Source organism: Bombina bombina, chromosome 2, assembly GCF_027579735.1.
Source record: "Bombina bombina isolate aBomBom1 chromosome 2, aBomBom1.pri, whole genome shotgun sequence".
Lineage (NCBI taxonomy): Eukaryota > Metazoa > Chordata > Amphibia > Anura > Bombinatoridae > Bombina > Bombina bombina.
This window is the reverse complement of record NC_069500.1, coordinates 36,798,342-36,822,428: the sequence shown is the minus strand read 5'-3', so window position 1 is coordinate 36,822,428 and position 24,087 is coordinate 36,798,342. Positions and strand designations below refer to the sequence as shown.

The 24,087-nt window shown below is 41.0% G+C and overlaps 1 protein-coding gene across 1 annotated transcript in view; it reads right to left on the bottom strand.

The window, feature by feature from the left end:
* Positions 1-24,087, bottom strand: part of UNC13B (unc-13 homolog B) — a gene marked incomplete in the record, with an annotated part of 1,551,453 nt that overhangs the window by 413,237 nt on the left and 1,114,129 nt on the right. The window contains 1 exon segment of the mRNA XM_053701016.1: positions 21,989-22,152. Within this exon segment, the coding sequence (XP_053556991.1) occupies positions 21,989-22,152 (164 nt within the window).

Sequence of the window (24,087 nt, the reverse complement as noted above, 5' to 3'; positions counted from 1 at the left end):
AGCAAGAGCACTAGATGGCAGCACTATTTCCTGTCATGTAATACTAATGTTATACATTAGCAAGAGCACTAGATGGCAGCACTATTTTCTGTCATGTAGTACTGTTATACATTAGCAATAGCACTAGATGGCAGCACTATTTCCTGTCATGTAGTACTAATGTTATACATTAGCAATAGCACTAGATGGCAGCACTATTTCCTGTCATGTATTGCTAATGTTATACATTTGCAAGAGCACTAGATGGCAGCACTATTTCCTGTCATGTAGTACTAATGTTATACATTAGCAAGAGCACTAGATGGCAGCACTATTTCCTGTCATGTAGTACTAATGTTATACATTAGCAAGAGCACTAGATGGCAGCACTATTTCCTGTCATGTAGTGCTAATGTTATACATTAGCAAGAGCACTAGATGGCAGCACTATTTCCTGTCATGTAGTACTAATGTTATACATTAGCAAGAGCACTAGATGGCAGCACTATTTCCTGTCATGTAGTACTAATGTTATACATTAGCAAGAGCACTAGATGGCAGCACTATTTCCTGTCATGCAGTACTAATGTTATACATTAGCAAGAGCACTAGATGGCAGCACTATTTCCTGTTGTGTAGTACTAATGTTATACATTAGCAAGAGCATTAGATGGCAGCACTATTTCCTGTCATGTAGTACTAATGTTATACATTAACAAGAGCACTAGATGGTAGCACTATTTCCTGTCATGTAGTACTAATGTTATACATTAGCAAGAGCACTAGATGGCAGCACTATTTCCTGTCATGTAGTACTAATGTTATACATAAGCAAGAGCACTAGATGTCAGCACTATTTCCTGTCATGTAGTACTAATGTTATACATTAGCAATAGCACTAGATGGCAGCACTATTTCCTGTCATGTATTGCTAATGTTATACATTTGCAAGAGCACTAGATGGCAGCACTATTTCCTGTCATGTAGTACTAATGTTATACATTAGCAAGAGCACTAGATGGCAGCACTATTTCCTGTCATGTAGTACTAATGTTATACATTAGCAATAGCACTAGATGGCAGCACTATTTCCTGTCATGTATTGCTAATGTTATACATTTGCAAGAGCACTAGATGGCAGCACTATTTCCTGTCATGTAGTACTAATGTTATACATTAGCAAGAGCACTAGATGGCAGCACTATTTCCTGTCATGTAGTACTAATGTTATACATTAGCAAGAGCACTAGATGGCAGCACTATTTCCTGTCATGTAGTGCTAATGTTATACATTAGCAAGAGCACTAGATGGCAGCACTATTTCCTGTCATGTAGTACTAATGTTATACATTAGCAAGAGCACTAGATGGCAGCACTATTTCCTGTCATGTAGTACTAATGTTATACATTAGCAAGAGCACTAGATGGCAGCACTATTTCCTGTTGTGTAGTACTAATGTTATACATTAGCAAGAGCATTAGATGGCAGCACTATTTCCTGTTGTGTAGTACTAATGTTATACATTAGCAAGAGCACTAGATGGCAGCACTATTTCCTGTCATGTAGTACTAATGTTATACATTAGCAAGAGCACTAGATGGCAGCACTATTTCCTGTCATGCAGTACTAATGTTATACATTAGCAAGAGCACTAGATGGCAGCACTATTTCCTGTTGTGTAGTACTAATGTTATACATTAGCAAGAGCATTAGATGGCAGCACTATTTCCTGTCATGTAGTACTAATGTTATACATTAACAAGAGCACTAGATGGTAGCACTATTTCCTGTCATGTAGTACTAATGTTATACATTAGCAAGAGCACTAGATGGCAGCACTATTTCCTGTCATGTAGTACTAATGTTATACATAAGCAAGAGCACTAGATGTCAGCACTATTTCCTGTCATGTAGTACTGTTATATATTAGCAAGAGCACTAGATGGCAGCACTATTTCCTGTCATGTAGTGCTAATGTTATACATTAGCAAGAGCACTAGATGGCAGCACTATTTACTGTAATGTAGTACTAATGTTATACATTAGCAAGAGCACTAGATGGCAGCACTATTTCCTGTCATGTTGTACTAATGTTATACATTAGCAAGAGCACTAGATGGCAGCACTATTTCCTGTTATGTAGTACTAATGTTATACATTATCAAGAGTACAAGATGGCAGCATTATTTACTGTCATGTAGTACTAATGTTATACATTAGCAAGAGCATTAGATGGTAGCACTATTTCCTGTCATGTAGTACTAATGTTATACATTAGCAACAGCACTAGATGGCAGCACTATTTCCTGTCATGTAGTACTAATGTTATACATTAGCAAGAGCACTAGATGGCAGCAATATTTCCTGTCATGTAGTGCTAATGTTATACATTAGCAAGAGCACTAGATGGCAGAACTATTTCCTGTCATGTAGTACTAATGTTATACATTAGCAAGAGCACTAGATGGCAGAGTTATTTCCTGTCATGTTGTGCTAATGTTATACATTAGAAAGAGCACTAGATGGCAGCGCTATTTCCTGTCATGTAGTACTAATGTTATACATTAGCAAGAGCACTAGATGGCAGCACTGTTTCCTGTCTTGTAGTACTAATGTTATACATTAGCAAGAGCACTAGATGGCATGTAGGCCCTGGTTTCTCAACAGCCGGGCCGTGGCCCAGTACCGGGCCGTGATAGCCCTGCTGGTGGACCCTGACCTGTCATGCCCCCACTGCACACTCTTACCCCACTGCAAACCAGGTGCAGACTGAGACCAATCAAGGCCCCAGGAACACTGTCTCACACTGACCAAAATGTATTAAATGGTATGCAAATGTACATGGCAGCCTTCATGCCCTCCCCCCAACAGGCCCCTCATCCTATAGAGCCAGGACCCCCAACATTAAGGGCCAGAGAAAGGGCACCCAACCTCAGGGCCAGACCCCACACTCCATGGCCCTCACAGCGACAGACCCCTGCCAGGGCCCCCACTAAACCCACACTTATTTGCTTAGTTACTGATAGGGCAACTGAAAACTCCAGCTTAAGGAATGCACCAAGATCCGTGGAGATACCATTTGTGGGCCCCCCTACTTGCTGGTCCCTTGGCCCAGGTCCTATTTGCCTGGTTGATCAGCCCGCCCCTGCTGCTCACTATATATATATATATATATATATATATATAGATAGATAGATAGATAGATAGATAGATAGATAGATAGATAGATAGATAGATAGATAGATAGATAGATAGATAGATATAAGTGTATATATATATATATATATATATATATATATAAATAAACTACTGGGCTCCGGACATGTCTAGCTAAAAATTACCGGGCCTTGAGGTCAGTTTGGTTGAGAACCACTGATGTAGGCTAATGTTATACATTAGCAAGAGTACTAGATGGCAGCACTATTTCCTGTCATGTAGTATTAATGTTATACATAAGCAAGAGCACTAGATGGCAGCACTATTTCCTGTCATGTAGTGCTAATGTTATACATTAGCAAGAGCACTAGATGGCAGCACTATTTCCTGTCATGTAGTGCTCTAGATATGTGCACGCTACCTACCTAGGTATCTCTTCAAGAATAAAGCAAATTTGATAATAGAAGTAAATTGGAATTTAAAAAAAAATATATGTCCTATGAATAATGCAAGAAAAATGGACCAGGCTCTTTTGGAAAAAGAAAAGAAAGGTTTGTACCCTAGACATATGCAGGCAAAAGATACATCAGAACCAAAATGTGTGTCAGGGTGTCCCATCATTTTATAGTATAGTCTGTGCTAGAAGGGTTAGTACTAAAGCTATGGCATGTAATGGCTAGGACCCCTATGGACAAATAAAGGTCCTTGCAGACATATTCCTTGGCTGGACTGCTTTGTTCTTTGATGTTATTGAGAGGGTGGCACCCCCTGTCCTCACCTTTGAGAAGAGATTGATGTTAGGTGCCGTTTTACATTTCTTTGTTTCATTAGTAACAAGCGCTACCCATATAACAACAAGAAAAGGAAAATAAAACACTTGGGTAAAGCTGTCTGTAATACATAACTTTCCTTCCAGGGTCTTACAACGACTCAAACAAATGAGATGACAGGATATGGTAAAGGCCATCTAGCACAAACAAATGTTCTACAGAAGCTTCAATGAATGTAGCCTAACCTTAGACAAATCAGTTTACAGCTCGAAAGTTCATACATATCTGGAAACAAATAATATCTGACAAGGGCTAGTATCAAAGTAAAAAATGTATTTGAATAAAACCATGAGTGAAAGAATTATCTAACCTTGGTGATGAAATAGAAGAGACATTTTTGATTATATCGTTCCCACCATATGAATCAAATCCAAATCAGGTTTTCTTCTTGTGCAAACTGGAGCCAAACGGATGGCTGTTAATTTCACTTGATCTTTTGATCAAGATTGGTTCAGACACACACAATGGTTTGGAACTCCAAGGAATCATCATTGCCTTCATTGCAGCTGCTTGCTACTTTTAATTTTTAATCTGTTTTTGTGCCACATATTGAGATTTATTTGCAAACGTACCAAAAATTTTGTATCATTGAAAATTTGAAGACAAACATCCATACAAAGTAACCATCCTTTTAGATTATACCTCTTTCAGTTCTGTTGAACTGTTTTTTGAATGGAGGAAACTACCCTAAAGTTGACATCAGCCCAGCTGCAAAAGTGAGGCGTCAGAAGCTCCATGTGTGCGAATAAGCTCAGCTTTATTTATTAACGGTGATAAAGAAGCATCAACAACACCAAAAAAATGCCTAACAGGATACGTAAAAAACTTCATCTTTCACAAACTTTGGGAGCAGACCACTTTCCCTGAGTTATTTTCAAACTACATCACAACCTAAAAGACTGGTGTCTACGGTAATCACAGTCTAACAGAAAACAGCGGAATATAAAACTGAAAATAAGCAATTTTCTCCGGGAATGTGACGACTATTCCTGTAAAAAAGAAAATTTATGGTTACCTGATAAATTTGTTTCTTTTTCCATTTAGTCTCATTACAATAGGCTATAATAGCCATTAAAGAGAGTTGTACTTTTTCTTTTTCAAGACAAGATGAGTCCACGGATTTCATCCTTACTTGTGGGATAGCGCCTCCTGGTCCGCAGGAGGAGGCAAAGAGCACCACAGCAGAGCTGTATATATAGCTCCTCCCTTCCCTCACACTCCAGTCATTCAACCGAAGTTAGGAAGAGAAAGGAAAAGCCAAGGTGCAGAGGTGTCTGAGGTTTAACAAAATAATAACCTGTCTCATAGAACAGAGCGGGCCGTGGACTCATCGTGTCGAAAAAGAAACAAATTTATCAGGTAAGCATACATTTTATTTTATTTTTCTAGACACTATGAGTCCACAGATTTCATCCTTACTTGTGGGATACAATACCAAAGCTATAGGACATGGATGAAAAGGGAGGGACAAGACAGGGAACTAAAACGGAAGGCACCATTGCTTGTAGAACATTTCTCCCAAAAACAGCCTCAGCCGAGGCAAAGGTATCAAATTTGTAGAATTTAGAAAAATTGTGAAGCGAAGACCAAGTTGCAGCCTTGCAAATCTGTTCAATAGAAGCATCATTTTTGAATGCCCATGAGGAAGCAACAGCCCTAGTGGAATGAGCCGTAATTCTTTCAGGAGCCTGCTGTCCAGCAGTCTCATATGCAAAACGGATAATACTCCTCAGCCAAAAGGAAAGCGAGGTAGCCTTCTAACCCTTATGTTTCCCTGAAAAATTGACAAATAAGGAAGACGATTGACGGAAGTCCTTAGTCGCTTGTGTCATGATACAATCATGTGGATTAGTTGATACCTGGGTTGGCTACTCAGTAGAGGTGGTATTGTCTCAGCCTGGAAGTGAACTGTTTGTTCTGTGTGTGTGAAATCTGCTTTCAGAAGGCTGTAAGCTCAGATCTTCCCCCCTCCTTCCTTCTCCCCCCCCCCTTCCTTCCTTCCCCCTCCTTAGCCTAGTGATGTAGTGTAAAGGAATGCAGGACGCTCCTCCCCTTGGAGACTGATAGTGGTAGTTAAGACTTGTTGGCATTGGCTGAAGTCGTTGTAAATTATAACCCGGGCGTTGTCTTTGACAAGACAAAGAGAATATGTTTTAAGTTTTGCAACAGCAAGGTTTTTTGGTCAGAACTGCTCTGGGGACCAAAGAAATCAACATGATCAGCAGCTCTCCACATCTCTAAAGGAATTTGATAATAAGTAAGATATTGTGCAATTCTTTTCACGCCCCATTTTGTTTTATAAAGAACTGTAGCTTTGCAATTGTATGTTATTTTGAATGTCTTTGTAATTTTGCACTGTGTAACCTATATTGATATTTTTTATATTAAACACATAGAAAATCTCATTCTGTCTGTTGGGCTCTAATATCTGAATTCACACTCCTGTTGAGACAGGGTTAAAGGCACGTTACCTAAGTATTAAATAGTGTGAGTTTTAGGGGTTCCCCAAAACTCCCCTTTAATTTAAAAGTTCTGGTGGTGGCAGCAGGGAAATTGTTAATTAGTGCAGTGTGGACCGGATTTGGTTAATGTGGTGTCTCTTTTAAGGTCCTTTTGCAGAGTTGCAAGGATAAGGGAACCAGAGCTGTGTGCCATTAACCCCTTCATGCCCACACCCCTCTACTGTGACGTTGAGAAGGTTTGATTCGTCACAGCTTGTAAGTAAAACTTTAAAGCACGGACGACATCCAAATTGTGTAGCCAGCGTTCCTTCGGAGAAGAAGGATTAGGGCACAAAGAAGGAGCAATCTCCTGATTAATGTTCCTGTCCGAAACAACTTTAGGAAGAAAACCAAGTTTAGTATGTAACACCACCTTATCCGAATGAAAAATAAGATAAGGAGAATTATATTGTAATGCCGAAAGCTCAGATACTCTTCGAGCAGAAGAAAACAGAATTTATGCTTACCTGATAAATTACTTTCTCCAACGGTGTGTCCGGTCCACGGCGTCATCCATAACTTGTGGGAATATTCTCTTCCCCAACAGGAAATGGCAAAGAGCACAGCAAAAGCTGTCCATATAGTCCCTCCTAGGCTCCGCCCACCCCAGTCATTCGACCGACGGACAGGAGAAAAAAAGGAGAAACCATAGGGTGCCGTGGTGACTGTAGTTAAAGAAAGAAATTTATCAAACCTGATTAAAAAACCAGGGCGGGCCGTGGACCGGACACACCATTGGAGAAAGTAATTTATCAGGTAAGCATAAATTCTGTTTTCTCCAACATTGGTGTGTCCGGTCCACGGCGTCATCCATAACTTGTGGGAACCAATACCAAAGCTTTAGGACACGGATGAAGGGAGGGAGCCAATCAAGTTACCTAAACAGAAGGCACCACGGCTTGCAAAACCTTTCTCCCAAGAATAGCCTCCGAAGAAGCAAAAATATAAAATTTGTAGAATTTGGCAAAAGTGTGCAGGGAAGACCAAGTCGCTGCCTTACATATCTGATCAACAGAAGCCTCGTTCTTGAAGGCCCATGTGGAAGCCACAGCCCTAGTAGAGTGAGCTGTGATTCGTTCGGGAGGCTGCCGTCCGGCAGTCTCGTAAGCCAATCGGATGATGCTTTTCAGCCAAAAGGAAAGAGAGGTAGCAGTAGCTTTTTGACCTCTCCTCTTGCCAGAATAAACGACAAACAGAGAAGACGTTTGTCTGAAATCCTTTGTTGCTTCTAAATAGAACTTTAAAGCACGTACTACATCTAAATTATGTAACAAATGTTCCTTCTTTAAAACTGGATTCGGACACAAAGAAGGCACAACTATTTCCTGGTTAATATTCTTGTTGGAAACAACCTTTAGAAGGAAACCAGGTTTAGTACGCAAAACAACCTTATCTGAATGGAACACCAGATAGGGTGGATTACACTGCAGAGCAGATAACTCAGAAACTCTTCTAGCAGAAGAAATAGCAACCAAAAACAGAACTTTCCCAGATAACATCTTGATATCTATGGAATGTAGAGGTTCAAACGGAACCCCTTGAAGAACTGAAAGAACTAAATTCAGACTCCAGGGAGGAGTCAAAGGTCTGTAAACAGGCTTGATCCTGACCAAAGCCTGAACAAAAGCTTGAACATCTGGCACAGCTGCCAGTCGTTTGTGTAACAAGACAGATAAAGCAGAAATCTGTCCTTTTAGAGAACTCGCTGATAATCCCTTATCCAAACCTTCTTGGAGAAAGGAAAGGATCCTAGGAATTTTAATCTTACTCCATAAGAATCCCTTGGATTCACACCAACAGATATATCTTTTCCATATTTTATGGTAAATTTTTCTAGTTACAGGTTTTCTGGCTTGTACCAGAGTATCTATCACAGAATCCGAAAACCCATGCTTAGATAAAATCAAGCGTTCAATTTCCAAGCCGTCAGCTGGAGAGAAACTAGATTTGGATGTTCGAATGGACCCTGTACTAGAAGATCCTGTCTCAAAGGTAGCTTCCATGGTAGAGCCGATGACATATTCACCAGGTCTGCATACCACGGCCACGCAGGAGCTATCAAAATCACTGAGGCCCTCTCCTGTTTGATCCTGGCTACCAGCCTGGGAATGAGAGGAAACGGTGGAAACACATAAGCTAGGTTGAAGGCCCAAGGCGCTACTAATGCATCCACTAGAGTCGCCTTGGGATACCAGGATCTGGACCCGTAGCAAGGAACCTTGAAGTTCTGACGAGACGCCATCAGATCCATGTCTGGAATGCCCCATAATTGGGTCAACTGGGCAAATATCTCCGGGTGGAGTTCCCACTCCCCCGGATGGAATGTCTGACGACTCAGATAATCCGCCTCCCAGTTTTCCACTCCTGGGATGTGGATCGCAGATAGGTGGCAGGAGTGATCCTCCGCCCATTTTATGATTTTGGTCACTTCTCTCATCGCCAGGGAACTCCTTGTTCCCCCCTGATGGTTGATGTAAGCAACAGTCGTCATGTTGTCTGATTGAAATCTTATGAATCTGGCCTTTGCTAGTTGAGGCCAAGCCCTGAGAGTATTGAATATCGCTCTCAGTTCCAGAATGTTTATCGGGAGAAGAGACTCTTCCCGAGACCATAGACCCTGAGCTTTCAGGGAGTCCCAGACCGCGCCCCAGCCCACTAGACTGGCGTCGGTCGTGACGATGACCCACTCTGGTCTGCGGAAGCTCATTCCCTGGGACAGGTGATCCTGGGTTAGCCACCAACGGAGTGAGTCTCTGGTCTTCTGATCTACTTGAATCACTGTATAGCCCCCATTCCACTGTTTCAGCATGCACAGTTGTAATGGTCTTAGATGAATTCGCGCAAAAGGAACTATGTCCATTGCTGCAACTTTCAACCCTACCACTTCCATGCACTGAGCTATGGAAGGTAGTGGAACAGAGTGAAGAACTTGACAAGCGTTTAGAAGTTTTGACTTTCTGACATCTGTCAGGAAAATCTTCATTTCTAAAGAATCTATTATTGTCCCCAAGAAAGGAACTCTTGTCGACGGAGACAGGGAACTTTTTTCTATGTTCACCTTCCACCCGTGAGATCTGAGAAAGGCCAGAACAATGTCTGTGTGAGCCTTTGCCTTTGAAAGAGACGACGCTTGTATCAGAATGTCGTCCAAGTAAGGTGCCACTGCAATGCCCCTTGGTCTTAGAACCGCTAGAAGGGACCCGAGTACCTTTGTGAAAATCCTTGGAGCAGTGGCTAGCCCGAATGGGAGAGCCACAAACTGGTAATGTTTGTCCAGAAAGGCGAACCTTAGGAACTGATGATGATCTTTGTGGATAGGAATATGTAGATACGCATCCTTTAGATCCACGGTAGTCATAAATTGACCCTCCTGGATTGTAGGTAAAATCGTTCGAATAGTTTCCATTTTGAACGATGGCACTCTGAGAAATTTGTTTAGAATCTTTAAATCCAGAATTGGTCTGAAGGTTCCCTCTTTTTTGGGAACTACAAACAGATTTGAGTAAAACCCCAGTCCTTGTTCCACAGTTGGAACTGGGTGTATCACTCCCATTTTTAACAGGTCTTCTACACAATGTAAGAATGCCTGTCTCTTTATTTGGTTTGAAGATAAGTGAGACATGTGGAACCTTCCCCTTGGGGGTAGTTCCTTGAATTCCAGAAGATAACCCTGAGAAACTATTTCTAGTGCCCAGGGATCCTGAACAAGCCTGAGCGAAGAGAGAGAGTCTGCTCCCTACTAGATCCGGTCCCGGATCGGGGGCTACTCCTTCATGCTGTTTTGGTAGCAGCAGCAGGCTTCTTGGCCTGCTTACCCTTGTTCCAGCCTTGCATCGGTTTCCAAGCTGGTTTGGTTTGCAAAGCATTACCCTCTTGTCTAGAGGCTGCAGAGTTGGAGGCCGGTCCGTTCCTGAAATTGCGAAAGGAACGAAAATTAGACTTATTCTTGGCCTTGAAAGGCCTATCTTGTGGGAGGGCATGGCCCTTACCCCCAGTGATGTCTGAGATAATCTCTTTCAATTCTGGCCCAAAAAGGGTTTTACCCTTGAAAGGGATATTAAGCAATTTTGTCTTGGAAGATACATCCGCTGACCAAGACTTTAGTCAGAGCGCTCTGCACGCCACAATTGCAAACCCTGAATTTTTCGCCGCTAATCTAGCTAACTGCAAAGCGGCATCTAAAATAAAGGAATTAGCTAACTTAAGTGCGTGAATTCTGTCCATAACCTCCTCATACGGAGTTTCTCTACTGAGCGACTTTTCTAGTTCCTCGAACCAGAACCACGCTGCTGTAGTGACAGGAATAATGCACGAAATAGGTTGCAGGAGGTAACCTTGCTGTACAAAAATCTTTTTAAGCAAACCCTCCAATTTTTTATCCATAGGATCTTTGAAAGCACAATTATCCTCAATAGGAATAGTAGTGCGCTTGGCTAGTGTAGAAACTGCCCCCTCGACCTTAGGGACTGTCTGCCATAAGTCCTTTCTAGGGTCGACCATAGGAAATAATTTCTTAAATATAGGAGGGGGGACAAAAGGTATGCCGGGCTTCTCCCACTCCTTATTCACTATGTCCGCCACCCGCTTGGGTATTGGAAAAGCGTCAGGGTGCACCGGAACCTCTAGGAACTTGTCCATCTTGCACATTTTTTCTGGAATGACCAGGTTGTCACAATCATCCAGAGTAGATAGCACCTCCTTAAGCAGTGCGCAGAGATGCTCTAATTTAAATTTAAATGTCACAACATCAGGTTCTGCCTGTTGAGAAATTCTACCTGAATCAGAAATTTCCCCATCTGACAAAACCTCCCTCATGGCCACTTCAGATTGGTGTGAGGGTATGACAGAGCAATTATCATCAGCGCCCTCCTGCTCTTCAGTGTTTAAAACAGAGCAATCGCGCTTTCTCTGAAATGCAGGCATTTTGGATAAAATATTTGCTATGGAGTTATCCATTACTGCCGTCAATTGTTGCATAGTAACAAGCATTGGCGCGCTAGAAGTACTAGGGGTCTCCTGCGTGGGTAAAACTGGTGTAGACACAGAAGGAGATGATGTAGAACTATGTCTACTCCCTTCATCTGATTAATCATCTTGGGCAACTTTACTATCTGTGGCAGTACTGTCCTTACTTTGTTTGGACGCTATGGCACAATTATCACACATATTTGAAGGGGGAGACACATTGGCTTCCATACATACAGAACATAGTCTATCTGAAGGCACATACATGTTAAACAGGCTTAAACTTGTCAATAAAGTACAAAAACAGTTTTAAAACAAAACCGTTACTGTCTCTTTAAATTTTAAACAGGGCACACTTTTTACTGAATATGTGAAAAACTATGAAGGAATTGTTCAATTTTAACCAAATTTTCACCACAGTGTCTTAAAGCATTCAAAGCATTGCACCCCAAATTTCAGACCTTTAACCCTTAAAATGAGGAAACCGGAGCCGTTTACAGTTTTAACCCCTCTACAGTCCCAGCTCCAGCCTTTGCTGCGACTTTACCAAACCCAGGGGGGTATTCAAATGAAGCCTTCTAGGAACCTTTTCAACTACTTCCAGACCCACACACATGCAGCTGCATGTACTGCTCTCAAAAGTAACTGCGCAGTAATGGCGCGAAAATGAGGCTCTGCCTACTACAGAGAAGGCCCTTCCTGACTGGGAAGGTGTCTAAACCAGTGCCTGACGTAAAAAAACGTTCCCCAAAGTTATAAAGTGTGAATTTCAACATCAAACTGTATAAAATGCCCAAATAAAGCAATTGATCTAGCCCATAAAAGTGTCTACCAGTTTTATAGCCCATATTAAGCCCTTTATTCTGTTTGAGAATAAGAAAATGGCTTACCGGTCCCCATGAGGGGAAAATGACAGCCTTCCAGCATTACACAGTCTTGTTAGAAATATGGCTAGTCATACCTTAAGCAGAAAAGTCTGCCAACTGTTCCCCCCAACTGAAGTTATCTCATCTCAACAGTCCTATGTGGGAACAGCAAACGATTTTAGTTACTGCTGCTAAAATCATACTCCTCTCACAAACAGAACTCTTCATCCTTTTCTGTTTCAGAGTAAATAGTACATACCAGCACTATTTTAAAATAACAAACTCTTGATAGTAGAATAAAAAACTACAACTAAACACCACATACTCTTCACCATCTCCGTGGAGATGCTGCTTGTTCAGCGGCAAAGAGAATGACTGGGGTGGGCGGAGCCTAGGAGGGACTATATGGACAGCTTTTGCTGTGCTCTTTGCCATTTCCTGTTGGGGAAGAGAATATTCCCACAAGTTATGGATGACGCCGTGGACCGGACACACCAATGTTGGAGAAATAACAACCAGAAATAAAACTTTCCAAGATAATAACTTAATATCTATGGAATGCATAGGTTCAAATGGAACCCCTTGAAGAACCTTAAGAACTAAATTCAAACTCCAAGGAGGAGCAATTGGTCTAAACACAGGTCTGATTCTAGTCAAAGCCTGACAAAAAGATTGAACATCTGGAATATCCGCCAGACGCTTGTGCAACAAATAGATAAAGCAGAGATCTGGCCCTTTAAAGAACTTTTCTGATAACCATTTCTCCAATTCTTCTTGGAGAAAAGCCAAAATCCTAGGAATCCTAACTCTACTCCATGAGTAGCCCTTGGATTCACACCAATAAAGATATTTGCGCCATATCTTATGGTAAATGTTCCTAGTAACCAGCTTACGTGCCTGAATCAAAGTATCTATGACCGAATAAGAAAAACCTTGCCTGGATAAAATTAAGCGTTCAATCTCCAAGCAGTCAGCTGCAGAGAAACTAGATTCGGGTGATGGAAGGGACCCTGAATGAGAAAGTGCTTTCTCAATGGAAGCTTCCATGGTGGCAGAGATGACATGTCCACCAGATCGGCATACCAAATCCAGCGAGGCCATGCAGGAGCAATGAGGATCACTGATGCCCTCTCCTGTTTGATTCGAGAAATGACCCGGGGAAGGAGCGCAAACGGGGGGAATATGTATGCTAGGCTGAAGGACTAAGGCACTGCCAGAGCATCTATCAGTTCGGCCTGGGGATCCCTGGATCTGGACCCGTATCTCGGAAGCTTGACGAGATGCCATGAGGTCCAATTCCGGTCGACCCCATCTGATAATCAGGCTGGAGAATATTTCCGGATGGAGTTCCCACTCTCCCGGATGAAAGGTCTGCCTGCTCAGAAAATCTGCTTCCCAGTTTTCCACCCCTGGAATGTGGATCGCCGACAGATGGCAAGAGTGAGCCTCCGCCCACTGTATTATTTTGGCTACTTCGATCATCGCTAAGGAACTCCTTGTTCCTCCCTGATGATTGATGTAAGCTACCGTTGTTATATTGCCTGATTGGAATCTGATGAATTGGGCTGAAGCCAATTGAGGTCAAGCCCGGAGCGCATTGAATATCGCCCTCAGCTCTAGAATGTTGATGGGAAGGCGAGACTCTACCTGAGTCCATACTCCCTGAGCCCTTAAAGAGCCCCAGACTGCTCCCCATCCTAAAAGGCTGGCATCCATTGTCACAATCACCCATGAAGGTCTGCGAAAGCATGTCCCCTGGGATAGGTGATCCAGAGACAACCACCATAGAAGAGAGTCCCTCGTTACCTGATCTAAGGTTATTCGAGGAGATAAATCTGTATAATCTCCATTCCACAGCCTGAGCATGTTTAGCTGCAGAGGCCTGAGAAGAAAACAAGCAAACGGAATGATGTCCATTGCCGCCACCATCAGCCCGATTACCTCCATGCATTGAGCCACTGAAGGCCGAGAATTGGACTGAAGAGCTCGACATGAACTCAGAATCTTTAATTTTCTGACCTCCGTCGATTAGAGTTCCCAGGAAGGACACCCTTGTCTGCGGAATTAACAAACTCTTTTCCAGATTTACCTTCCATCCGCGAGTTCTCAGGAAGGATAGCACAATGTCGGTATGGGACCTTGTTAGTTGATATGATGATGCCTGGATTAGAATATCGTCCAGATAAGGCGCCACCGCAATGCCCCGTGGTCTTAGAACCGCCAGTAGAGACCCCAGAACTTTCGTGAAAATTCTGGGCACCGTGGCCAGCCCAAAGGGAAGAGTCACAAACTGAAAATGTTTGTCCAGAAAGGCAAACCTCAGGAACTTGTGATGGTCTCTGTGGATAGGAACATGAAGATATGCATCCTTTAAATCCACTGTCGTCATGAACTGACTCTCCTGGATCAATGGAAGAATGGTACGAATGGTTTCCATCTTGAAAGATGGAACTCTGAGAAACTTGTTTAGACTCTTGAGGTCTAGAATAGGTCTGAAAGTTCCCTCTTTTTTGGGAACTACAAACAGATTTGAATAAAACCCCTGTCCCTGTATCGGAACGGGACAGATTACTCCCATGTAAGAGAGGTCTCCTACACAACGTAAAAATGCCTCTCTTTTTGTCTGATCTGCAGATAATCGAGAAAGAAGAAACCTTCCTCTGGGGGAAGAATTTCTGAACTCCAATTTGTATCCCTGAGACACTATTTCTATTGCCCAGGGATCCTGAACATCTCGTTTCCAAGCTTGGATGAAGAGGGAAAGTCTGCCCCCTACTAGATCCGGTTCCAGATCAAGGGCAAACCCTTCATGCTGATTTGGAAGCAGCAGCAGGCTTCTTGGATTGTTTACCCTTGTTCCAAGACTGAGTGGGTCTCCAGGTAGACTTGGTTTGCGTCCTGCTGAGAGGAAGAAGAAGGGGGGATTCCCTTGAAATTTCAAAAGGAAGGAAAATTACTCTGTCGACCCCTCTGTTTGGATTTTTATCTTGAGGGAGGAGATGACCCTTGCCTCATGTGATCTCGGAAATTATTTCCTTCAAGTCAGGTCCGAACAGGGTCTTCCCCTTGTAAGGAATAGCCAGAAGTTTTGACTTGGATGATACATCCACAGACCAAGGCTTCAACCATAAGGCTCTGCGGCTAAGATGGAAAACCCTGAACTTTTAGCTGCCAATTTAGTAATCTGCAGAGAAGCATCAGTAATAAATGAATTAGCTAATTTAAGAGCTTCAATCCGATCCCCTATCTCTTCCAAAGAAGTCTCAGTTTTAAGAGATTCTTCAAGAGCATCAAACCAATAAGCAGCCGCACTGGTAACTAACAATGCAAACCGCCGGTTGTAATAGCAACCCTTGGTGAGCATAGATTCTCTTAAGGAGACCCTCCAACTTCTTATCCATAGGGTCTTTGAACGCACAACTATCCTCAATAGGAATAGTAGTCCGTTTGGCCAGGGTAGAAATAGCTCCCTCCACCTTAGGAATCGTCTGCCAAGAGTCCCTAATCGTATTTGCTATAGTGTACATTTTCTTAAAAACGGGAGAAGGAGAGAAGGGAATACATTGTTTCTCCCATTCTTTAGCAATAATTTCTGAAGTTCTCTTAGGAACTGGAAACACATCAGAGTAAGCAGGAACTTCTAGGTATCTGTCCAACTTACTTAACTTCTCTGGTGGAACCACTATTGAATCACAGTCGTCCAAAGTCACCAAAACCTCCCTCAGTAGCAGGCGGAGGTGTTGAAGCTTAAACCAGAAAGAAACCTCTGAACCTGTAAGCGGCAAGTCACTTCCTGAATCAGAGAGTTCACCCTCCGATAGGACCTCCATACCCTCCCACTCCGAGCCTTGAGAGGGTACGTCCGAGATCGTCATCATAGTGTCAGAAGCTGCACTAACCACGCAGCTGTCCATCCTTTTACGCTTGCCTTGAAATGTGGGAAAGGTAGATAACGCATCGGAAAGTGTAGAGGACATAACTGCCGCTATGTCTTTTAATGTGACTGCAGCAGAGATAGGAGTACATGGCGCCGCTTGAGCGGGCGTTAAGGGCTGTGACGTTTGGGGAGAAAGCTGCGGCATACTCTGCATCTCATCGGTAGACTCCTGAGAAGCATTAGCTTTGGGCAACCTTTTATCAAAGAAAATGTGTTCTCTATATTGTAAGGCCCTCTCAATACATGAGGGACAAAAAGTAACAGGGGGTTCCACATTGGCATTAAAACACATGGCACATGTAACATTCTGGATATCTTCCGAGTCCATGATAACAAACAGCAAGGAAAAAATTGGTCTTGGCTCCTTTAAATGATGTAATCAATAATTAATGGTCCAAGAAAAACTATATGTGCACAAACAGTAATATAAGCACTTGTCAATATGTCCTGAAAAATAACAGGATACTGTGCCTTTAAAAAATAAAGCGTCTAATATTTTTTCTGCACTGAATAGTCAGCTATCCAATTTTTATGCAATGTGTCTTAACTAAAATAAATAACACCTCTTCGCCTCAACAGCCCTGCTGAGGCACCTACCTGTCATCACGGTACACCGACCACTCTAGCAAAAGTCCTGACCGTGTCACAGAACGCTACGGACCGCCTGCTTATCTAACCATGCGGTCTTAGTGGAGCACTTGACATGCGATGAGGATTCCTGAACGGTGGAACTCCGGAGCTGTAATCACTGTGCGGCTTCTCTGACTCAAGCGCGCCAAAGTTAACCCCGTCCTTCGTGGGCGTCGATCAAAACCATCTGACTAAGATTAAACAAAAAATACCTAATTGTCGGTCCTACACAAAAACGTAGCCCATAAAACAAACAAAAAAAACATAGCCCTGTACCGGAACCTCTCTCTCCGGTCAAATATAGTCCCAGCGTCTTGCCCACAGCACCTGTAACCGGTAACTGACAGGAGAACCCTCTTACTTCAAAGAGCCCATGTTCCCCTAGTCCCAGTATGAATGCTGTAACAGTGTAGGTTATCATGTCCATGCAAAACCATATATGCTGTTCAATAGGGGAGCCCTTCCTAGAGAGCCCATGTTCCCCACATATAATCAATAAGTGCATAGTCAATTCTGAGATACTATATGGCCCAGAAAATAAAGACTGCACTTACCTCGCTGCTGTTCAACAGCATGGCAGGTCCCACAGGATCCAGAGGTCTTCTCCCTCCAATAGCCCTGTGGACCCAGATAGGGCCTTAGTTAATATCTGCTAAGACCATCATCTGAAGGGCAGCACACGGTATGGGAGGCACAGTGAGAATTTAATCGCACCAGTTCCCATTGCTTTAAAGCCACCTGTAGCTCTACTCTAGAGGCTGACAAAGAATACAGCTACACCCTATAATAAAATAGCACTCACTGGTCCCATTTTAAAAATAACAAATTTTTGATTGAAGAATCTAAACTAACACCTCACTTTACCTCTTCCTATCACTAACACAGGCAAAGAGAATGACTGGAGTGGGAGGGAGGGGATGAAATCCTCAGACTCATCGTGTCTTAAAAAAGAAAAAGTACAACTTTCTTTAATGGTTATTATAGCCTATTGTAATGAGACTAAATGGAAATCAGATTATCTAGTAGAACAAATCTTATACAGGAGAAAAAAAAGGACTTTCAGAAAATCAAAGATCTTTTGGGCAGATTGATTCTGCTTACAATACGAGCACTTGCATGACTGACTGTGTTGTCACACAATGAGAGACTAAAGTAATTACTTTTATCAGAATACAAAGAATTTCTCAGATGTGAAAATCATTATTTAAAAATATGCAGCGATTCTCTAGTTTTGCTACAAGTGTTATTAAACTGCACTTAATTAAGCGTAACAATCCAGTCAAATATAACCACACAACAAAAACTGTGGTCACAGACAAAGAGACAAAAATGATTATAATTATAAATATCCTCAGCAATTTAATGTGTGAGAAAAAAAGAAGGTATTTTTACAAAGATCTCTTTTATGAAAATGCAGGTATTTAATATACTCTCATTTCCAGAGATATGTAAGGAAGCCAAGAATAAGATGCACATACTTACATGAAATAATGCATCAATATGTACAGTGTAAATACAGTGACTATAAAACCAAATAGCTAAGTCACGTGACTAGCAGTAGCCCAAACACATAAGCTCATCAAATTAGCACAACTTTATATGTTACAGCGCTACCACTACACCCCAGCTGCTCACATAATCCCCTTAAAATGTACAAGGAGGAATAGCCTGGGCAGGTTCTAATTAGGGATCTAAGTGGAGCCAAGTAGCTTCACGAGAAGACAGATACGTTTTAATACAGTGCTGACACTGCATACTATTCAAGGATTTGGGATACAATTGATTGGCTTTACAAATTTTTCCTACGAATGCCGCATTGTGTAAGGTTGATTCACTATGACAACCTGTTTACATAGAGACTGCCGTTTATAGCATCTCATTGATATTGAATGCTTTTGTCTTTGCTGTTACCTTGCAGTAGTGTAACTGGCTATGTTCTATATGTAACCATGCATGATATTTCTTCTTGCCAGTTATTGCACAAGTTTCAACTTTGAAGCTACTTGGCTCCACTTAGATCCCTAATTAGAACCTGCCCAGGCTATTCCTCCTTGTACATTTTAAGGGGGTTCTGTGAGCAGCTGGGGTGTAGTGGTAGCGCTGTAACATATAAAGTTGTGCTGAATTGATGCGCTTATGTGTTTGGGCTACTGCTAGTCACGTGACTTAGCTATTTGGTTTTATAGTCACTGTATTTGCACTGTACATATTGATGCATTATTCCATGTAAGTATGTGCATCTTATTCTTGGCTTCCTTACATATCTCTGGAAATGAGAGTATATTAAATACCCGCATATTCATAAAGAGTGCTTCATTCCCTATCTTTTTTAAGGTTTGTGTATGATAATGTTCCTTTTTCTCATGTAACAGTCTTTAGATAATAATCTTAGATATCGGGTCTGCACCATTTGATACAAAAAAAATTCTTTACACGGTATTAACTCCAGTGAGAGTATAGCTCATTTATATCGACCAAGTAATGATGCTTCTCAATAATGTGATAAATTCAGGAGTTGCAATAAAAGGACAATGGCCTACAGCAGTGCAGTATTGTCAGCTCACATTGCAATAATAACTGAGTATAGAAGTGTGTGGAGTTTTACTAACAGAGGGATCCATTCTAATTACAATTCACTTGCATCTCTGGGCTTTGTCAGGTTTTCAATTTTAACCCCATTCAAAACAGTAAGACAATGCCAAGGTATAACTTGTAGATCTTGTTTCGTGCAGTAGGAGGAGTAAAATGCAGTAGATACCACTTAAAGGGGCAGTCTAGTCAAAATTAAACTTTCATGATTCATATAGGGCATGTAATTTTAAACAACTTTCCAATTTACTTCTATTATCTAATTTGCTCAGTTCTTTAGATATCCTTTGTTGAAGAAATAGCAATGCACATGTGTGAGCCAATCACACAAGGCCTCTATGTGCAGCAACCAATCAGAAGCTTCTGAGCATATCTAGATATGCTTTTCAGCAAGTGATATCAAGAGAATGAAGCAAATGAGATAATAGAAATTAAATAAGAAAGTTGTTTAAAATGACATGCTCTTTCTTAATCCCGAAAGAAAAAAATTGGGTTTCATGTCCCTTTAAATTGTACAATGAAATGTTTTAAGTATACATTAATTGTATTTGTATATAGTAGCCAAAGAAATGCCAGGAAATGAAGGAAGTGCTTATCACTAAAGTTCTACTGGAGTCTGAGGAATTAGATGCAGAGTTAATATGAATTACTCTAACTTCATATATAAAAAGAGCATATTGCTTTCATAGTGGGATTAGAGCACAGACAAGTCACCTGCTAAAGCGATCATTAAAGGGACATTATACACTCATTTTTTCTTTGCATAAATGTTTTGTAGATGATCTATTTATAAAGCCCATAAAGTTTTTTTTTTTAAATGTATAATTTTGCTTATTTTTAAAGAACATTGCTCTGATTTTCAGACTCCTAACCAAGCCCCAAAGTTTTATGAGAATACCGTCAGTTACCTTCTCCAGCTTGCTCATGTTTGTGTAAAGGGTCTTTTCATATGCAAAAGAAGGGGGAGGGGGGGGGAGTGTCTTATTTTCCACTTGCAGTGGGCTTTCCAACTGCCTTTTCAACAGAGCTTAACTGACAGCTTCTAAGTAAGTTTTTAAACCGTTTTATACTGGATTTTTATATCAGTATCTGTGCATCTTATTCTTTATAGTAGTGTCTATTACATGCAGTTATATGAAAATGAGTGTATACTGTCCCTTTAACTAACAGTTCATCTGTTCTGAAATATTTATGTTTTGTGCTCAGTCTTTATGATATGATCAAATAATAGCTTATATATTCTTCATTTCTCTTTACGGGTCACTTCTTTCTATGGAGACTGATGCATTTCTGATGTTGTTTTCTATTTATTTCACTGTTATTTCTGTCATTGAACCGGATTCTCTAAAGCTCAGGTGAGATTAAAGAGATTTACGATTTTAGTATACAAAGTTTAGCTATGAGTAATAAAACAACATTCGCTTTTTTTACTCTCTTTTCATGTCATTTAGCTTCATGTAAAATGCAACTTTTGTAAAATGGTCTTAAATGCGTAAAACGAAGCGTTTATTAACAAAGGTTAAAAGGCATAACGTTTTGGAGCCATTACAGCACCTTTGTCAAATGCCAAACTGGTTCACAAGAATGAACCTAAAAACAATACCCGCACTGTCACCCCCTAAGCATTATATCTCTCCAGTGGCGGTCTCCACTCTGTCACGCTGGCTCACCGTAGAGACGTCAACATGACTCATCACATGGGCTTATGCGAGCGATACAATTTCATTGAAGGACAACCAATGATCTACAGTTATCTAACAGCTAATTTATGGAGTATATCCAATACCTGCACATTATAAGTATAATATTGGTGAAACCCATATGAAAACATCGCTATATATTTAAAAAAAGGGGGTGCCTTTTTCTTTTGCACTGGATTTTCTATACCTTTATAAAGAGCACCCTGGCATTTGTCAAAATTGTGGGACTGTGCTTATCCCTTTCCGGGACTGTATTGAGATATATATATAAAGGGATACTAAACCCAAATATTGTAGCCACCAATCGGCAAGAGCTACCCAGTATGCAAAACCAAAAATGTGCCGGCTCCAAAGCTTGCATTCCTGCTTTTCAAATAAAAATGCCGGGAGAACAAACAAAATTGATAATAGGAGTAAATTAGAAAGTTGCTTAAAATTGCTGCTCTATCTGAATCATGAAAGTAAAAATTGATGTCTATGGGGAATACGTTAACGTGGTCTCAATAGTCTAAGTTTCACTGTTTACACGTGTTGTGTTTTCAGTCGCACGCTTACTTTTACTTTCAACCCGACGTGCACAAAAAGCCTCCGTCTAGTGAAGTTATTGTACGAGCGGAAGTGCTATTTTGCGCTCCACTCATAATCTAGCCCATAATAAGGATATGTATGGTTTTGGGAATGCCAGTATAGAAGAATCCCTGAAGAAATAAATACACAGCATTTTCTAAAGAAAGTAAAATAAACAGAACATAGAGTATTGTATAATAATAAATTCTATATATATGTATGTATGTGTGTGTGTGTATATTTATAAATACATAAAAAAGGTCTCACGTCATAGCCTGGTAAATGGATTCTATTCCATATCGCATAGCGAACTCATCCACAATCTCCTGAGCCGTTTCATCAAAATAAACTTTCCAAGCGTCGTCCCCTTTAGCTTCCGGTATCTTCACTACCCCACTCCCTTGAATGTCCGTGAGGTGATGGAAAAGGTTCTGTTGTAAGGAGAACAAACAGTGAATAAGCAGCAGCTTTACACACAACCTATAACATAACAGTGCAGACCCCCCAATTGTCCCGATTTTAGGGGTCTGTCCCCCTGTCCCGGGTTGCTAGCCATCTGTCCCGATTTTTTTTTTAAATTCTATTGGGCCCATACTCAGAAGCAGCTGGCTTTGCTCTCACAGGGTTAGATACCTGTTAGATTCCCTGTGGAAAAGGAATGGTGTGTGGGTTAAAGGGACACTGAACCCAATTTATTTTCTTTCATGATTCCGATAGAGCATGCACATTTAAGAAACTTTCTAATTTACTCCTATTATAAATTTTTCCTTGTTCTCTTGCTTTCTTTATTTGAAAAAGAAGGCATCTAAGCTATTTTTTTGGTTCAGGACCATGGAAAGCACTTGTTTATTGGTGGGTGAATTTATCCACCAATCAGCAAGAACAACAGAGTGTGTTCACCAAAAATGGGCCGGCATCTAAACTTACATTCTTGCATTTCAAATAAAGATACCAAGAGAATGAAGAAAATGTAATAATAGGAGTAAATTAGAAAGTTGCTTAATATTGCATGATCTATCTGAATCATGAAAGAAAAAATTGGGGTTCAGTGTCCCTTTAAGCAGGAGTAAGAAGGCTGTATACACTCTGACCACGGGTAATGGTGACCTCTCTAACCTACCTCTGGTAGTGATGATGTCTAACCCCTGGTGATAATACTAGCATGCCTTCAGTTTTATACAATGAGCAGTGCTAATACCAGGGTAACGAACAGTGGCAGCCGCAGACTGCCAGCTAATGTGCTTGCCAACCCCAGGACCCCATACAATGAATTATAGATACCCATATATGATGTAGTGTGTGTGTCTATCTGTATCCATAACTGTGTGTGTGTATCTGCATGTATAAGTGTATACTATGTAGTGTGTGTGTATCTGCATGTATAAGTGTATGCTATGTAGTGTGTGTGTGTCTGCATGTATAAATGTAAGCTATGTAGTGTGTGTGTATCTGCATGTATAAGTGTATGCTATGTAGTGTGTGTGTGTATCTGCATGTATAAGTGTATGCAATGTAGTATGTGTGTATCTGCATGTATAAATGTAAGCTATGTAGTGTGTGTGTATCTGCATGTATAAGTGTATGCTATGTAGTGTGTGTATGTGTATCTGCATGTATAAATGTAAGCTATGTAGTGTGTGTGTATCTGCATGTGTAATGTATGCTATGTAGTGTGTGTGTATCTGCATGTATAAGTGTATGCTATGTAGTGTGTGTGTGTCTGCATGTGTAATGTATGCTATGTAGTGTGTGTGTATCTGCATGTATAAGTGTATGCTATGTAGTGTGTGTGTGTCTGCATGTGTAATGTATGCTATGTAGTGTGTGTGTATCTGCATGTGTAATGTATGCTATGTAGTGTGTGTGTATCTGCATGTATAAGTGTATGCTATGTAGTGTGTGTGTATCTGCATGTATAAGTGTATGCTATGTAGTGTGTGTGTATCTGCATGTATAAGTGTATGCTATGTAGTGTGTGTGTATCTGCATGTATAAGTGTATGCAATGTAGTATGTGTGTATCTGCATGTATAAGTGTATGCTATGTAGTGTGTGTGTATCTGCATGTATAAGTGTATGCTAGGAAGTGTGTGTATCTGCATGTGTAATGTATGCTATGTAGTGTGTGTATGTGTATCTGCATGTATAAATTTAAGCTATGTAGTGTGTATGTGTATCTGCATGTGTAAGTGTATGCTATGTAGTGTGTGTGTGTGTGTCTGCATGTACAGGGAGTGCAGAATTATTAGGCAAGTTGTATTTTTGAGGATTAATTTTATTATTGAACAACAACCATGTTGTTCTCAATGAACCCAAAAAACTCATTAATATCAAAGTTGAATAGTTTTGGAAGTAGTTTTTAGTTTG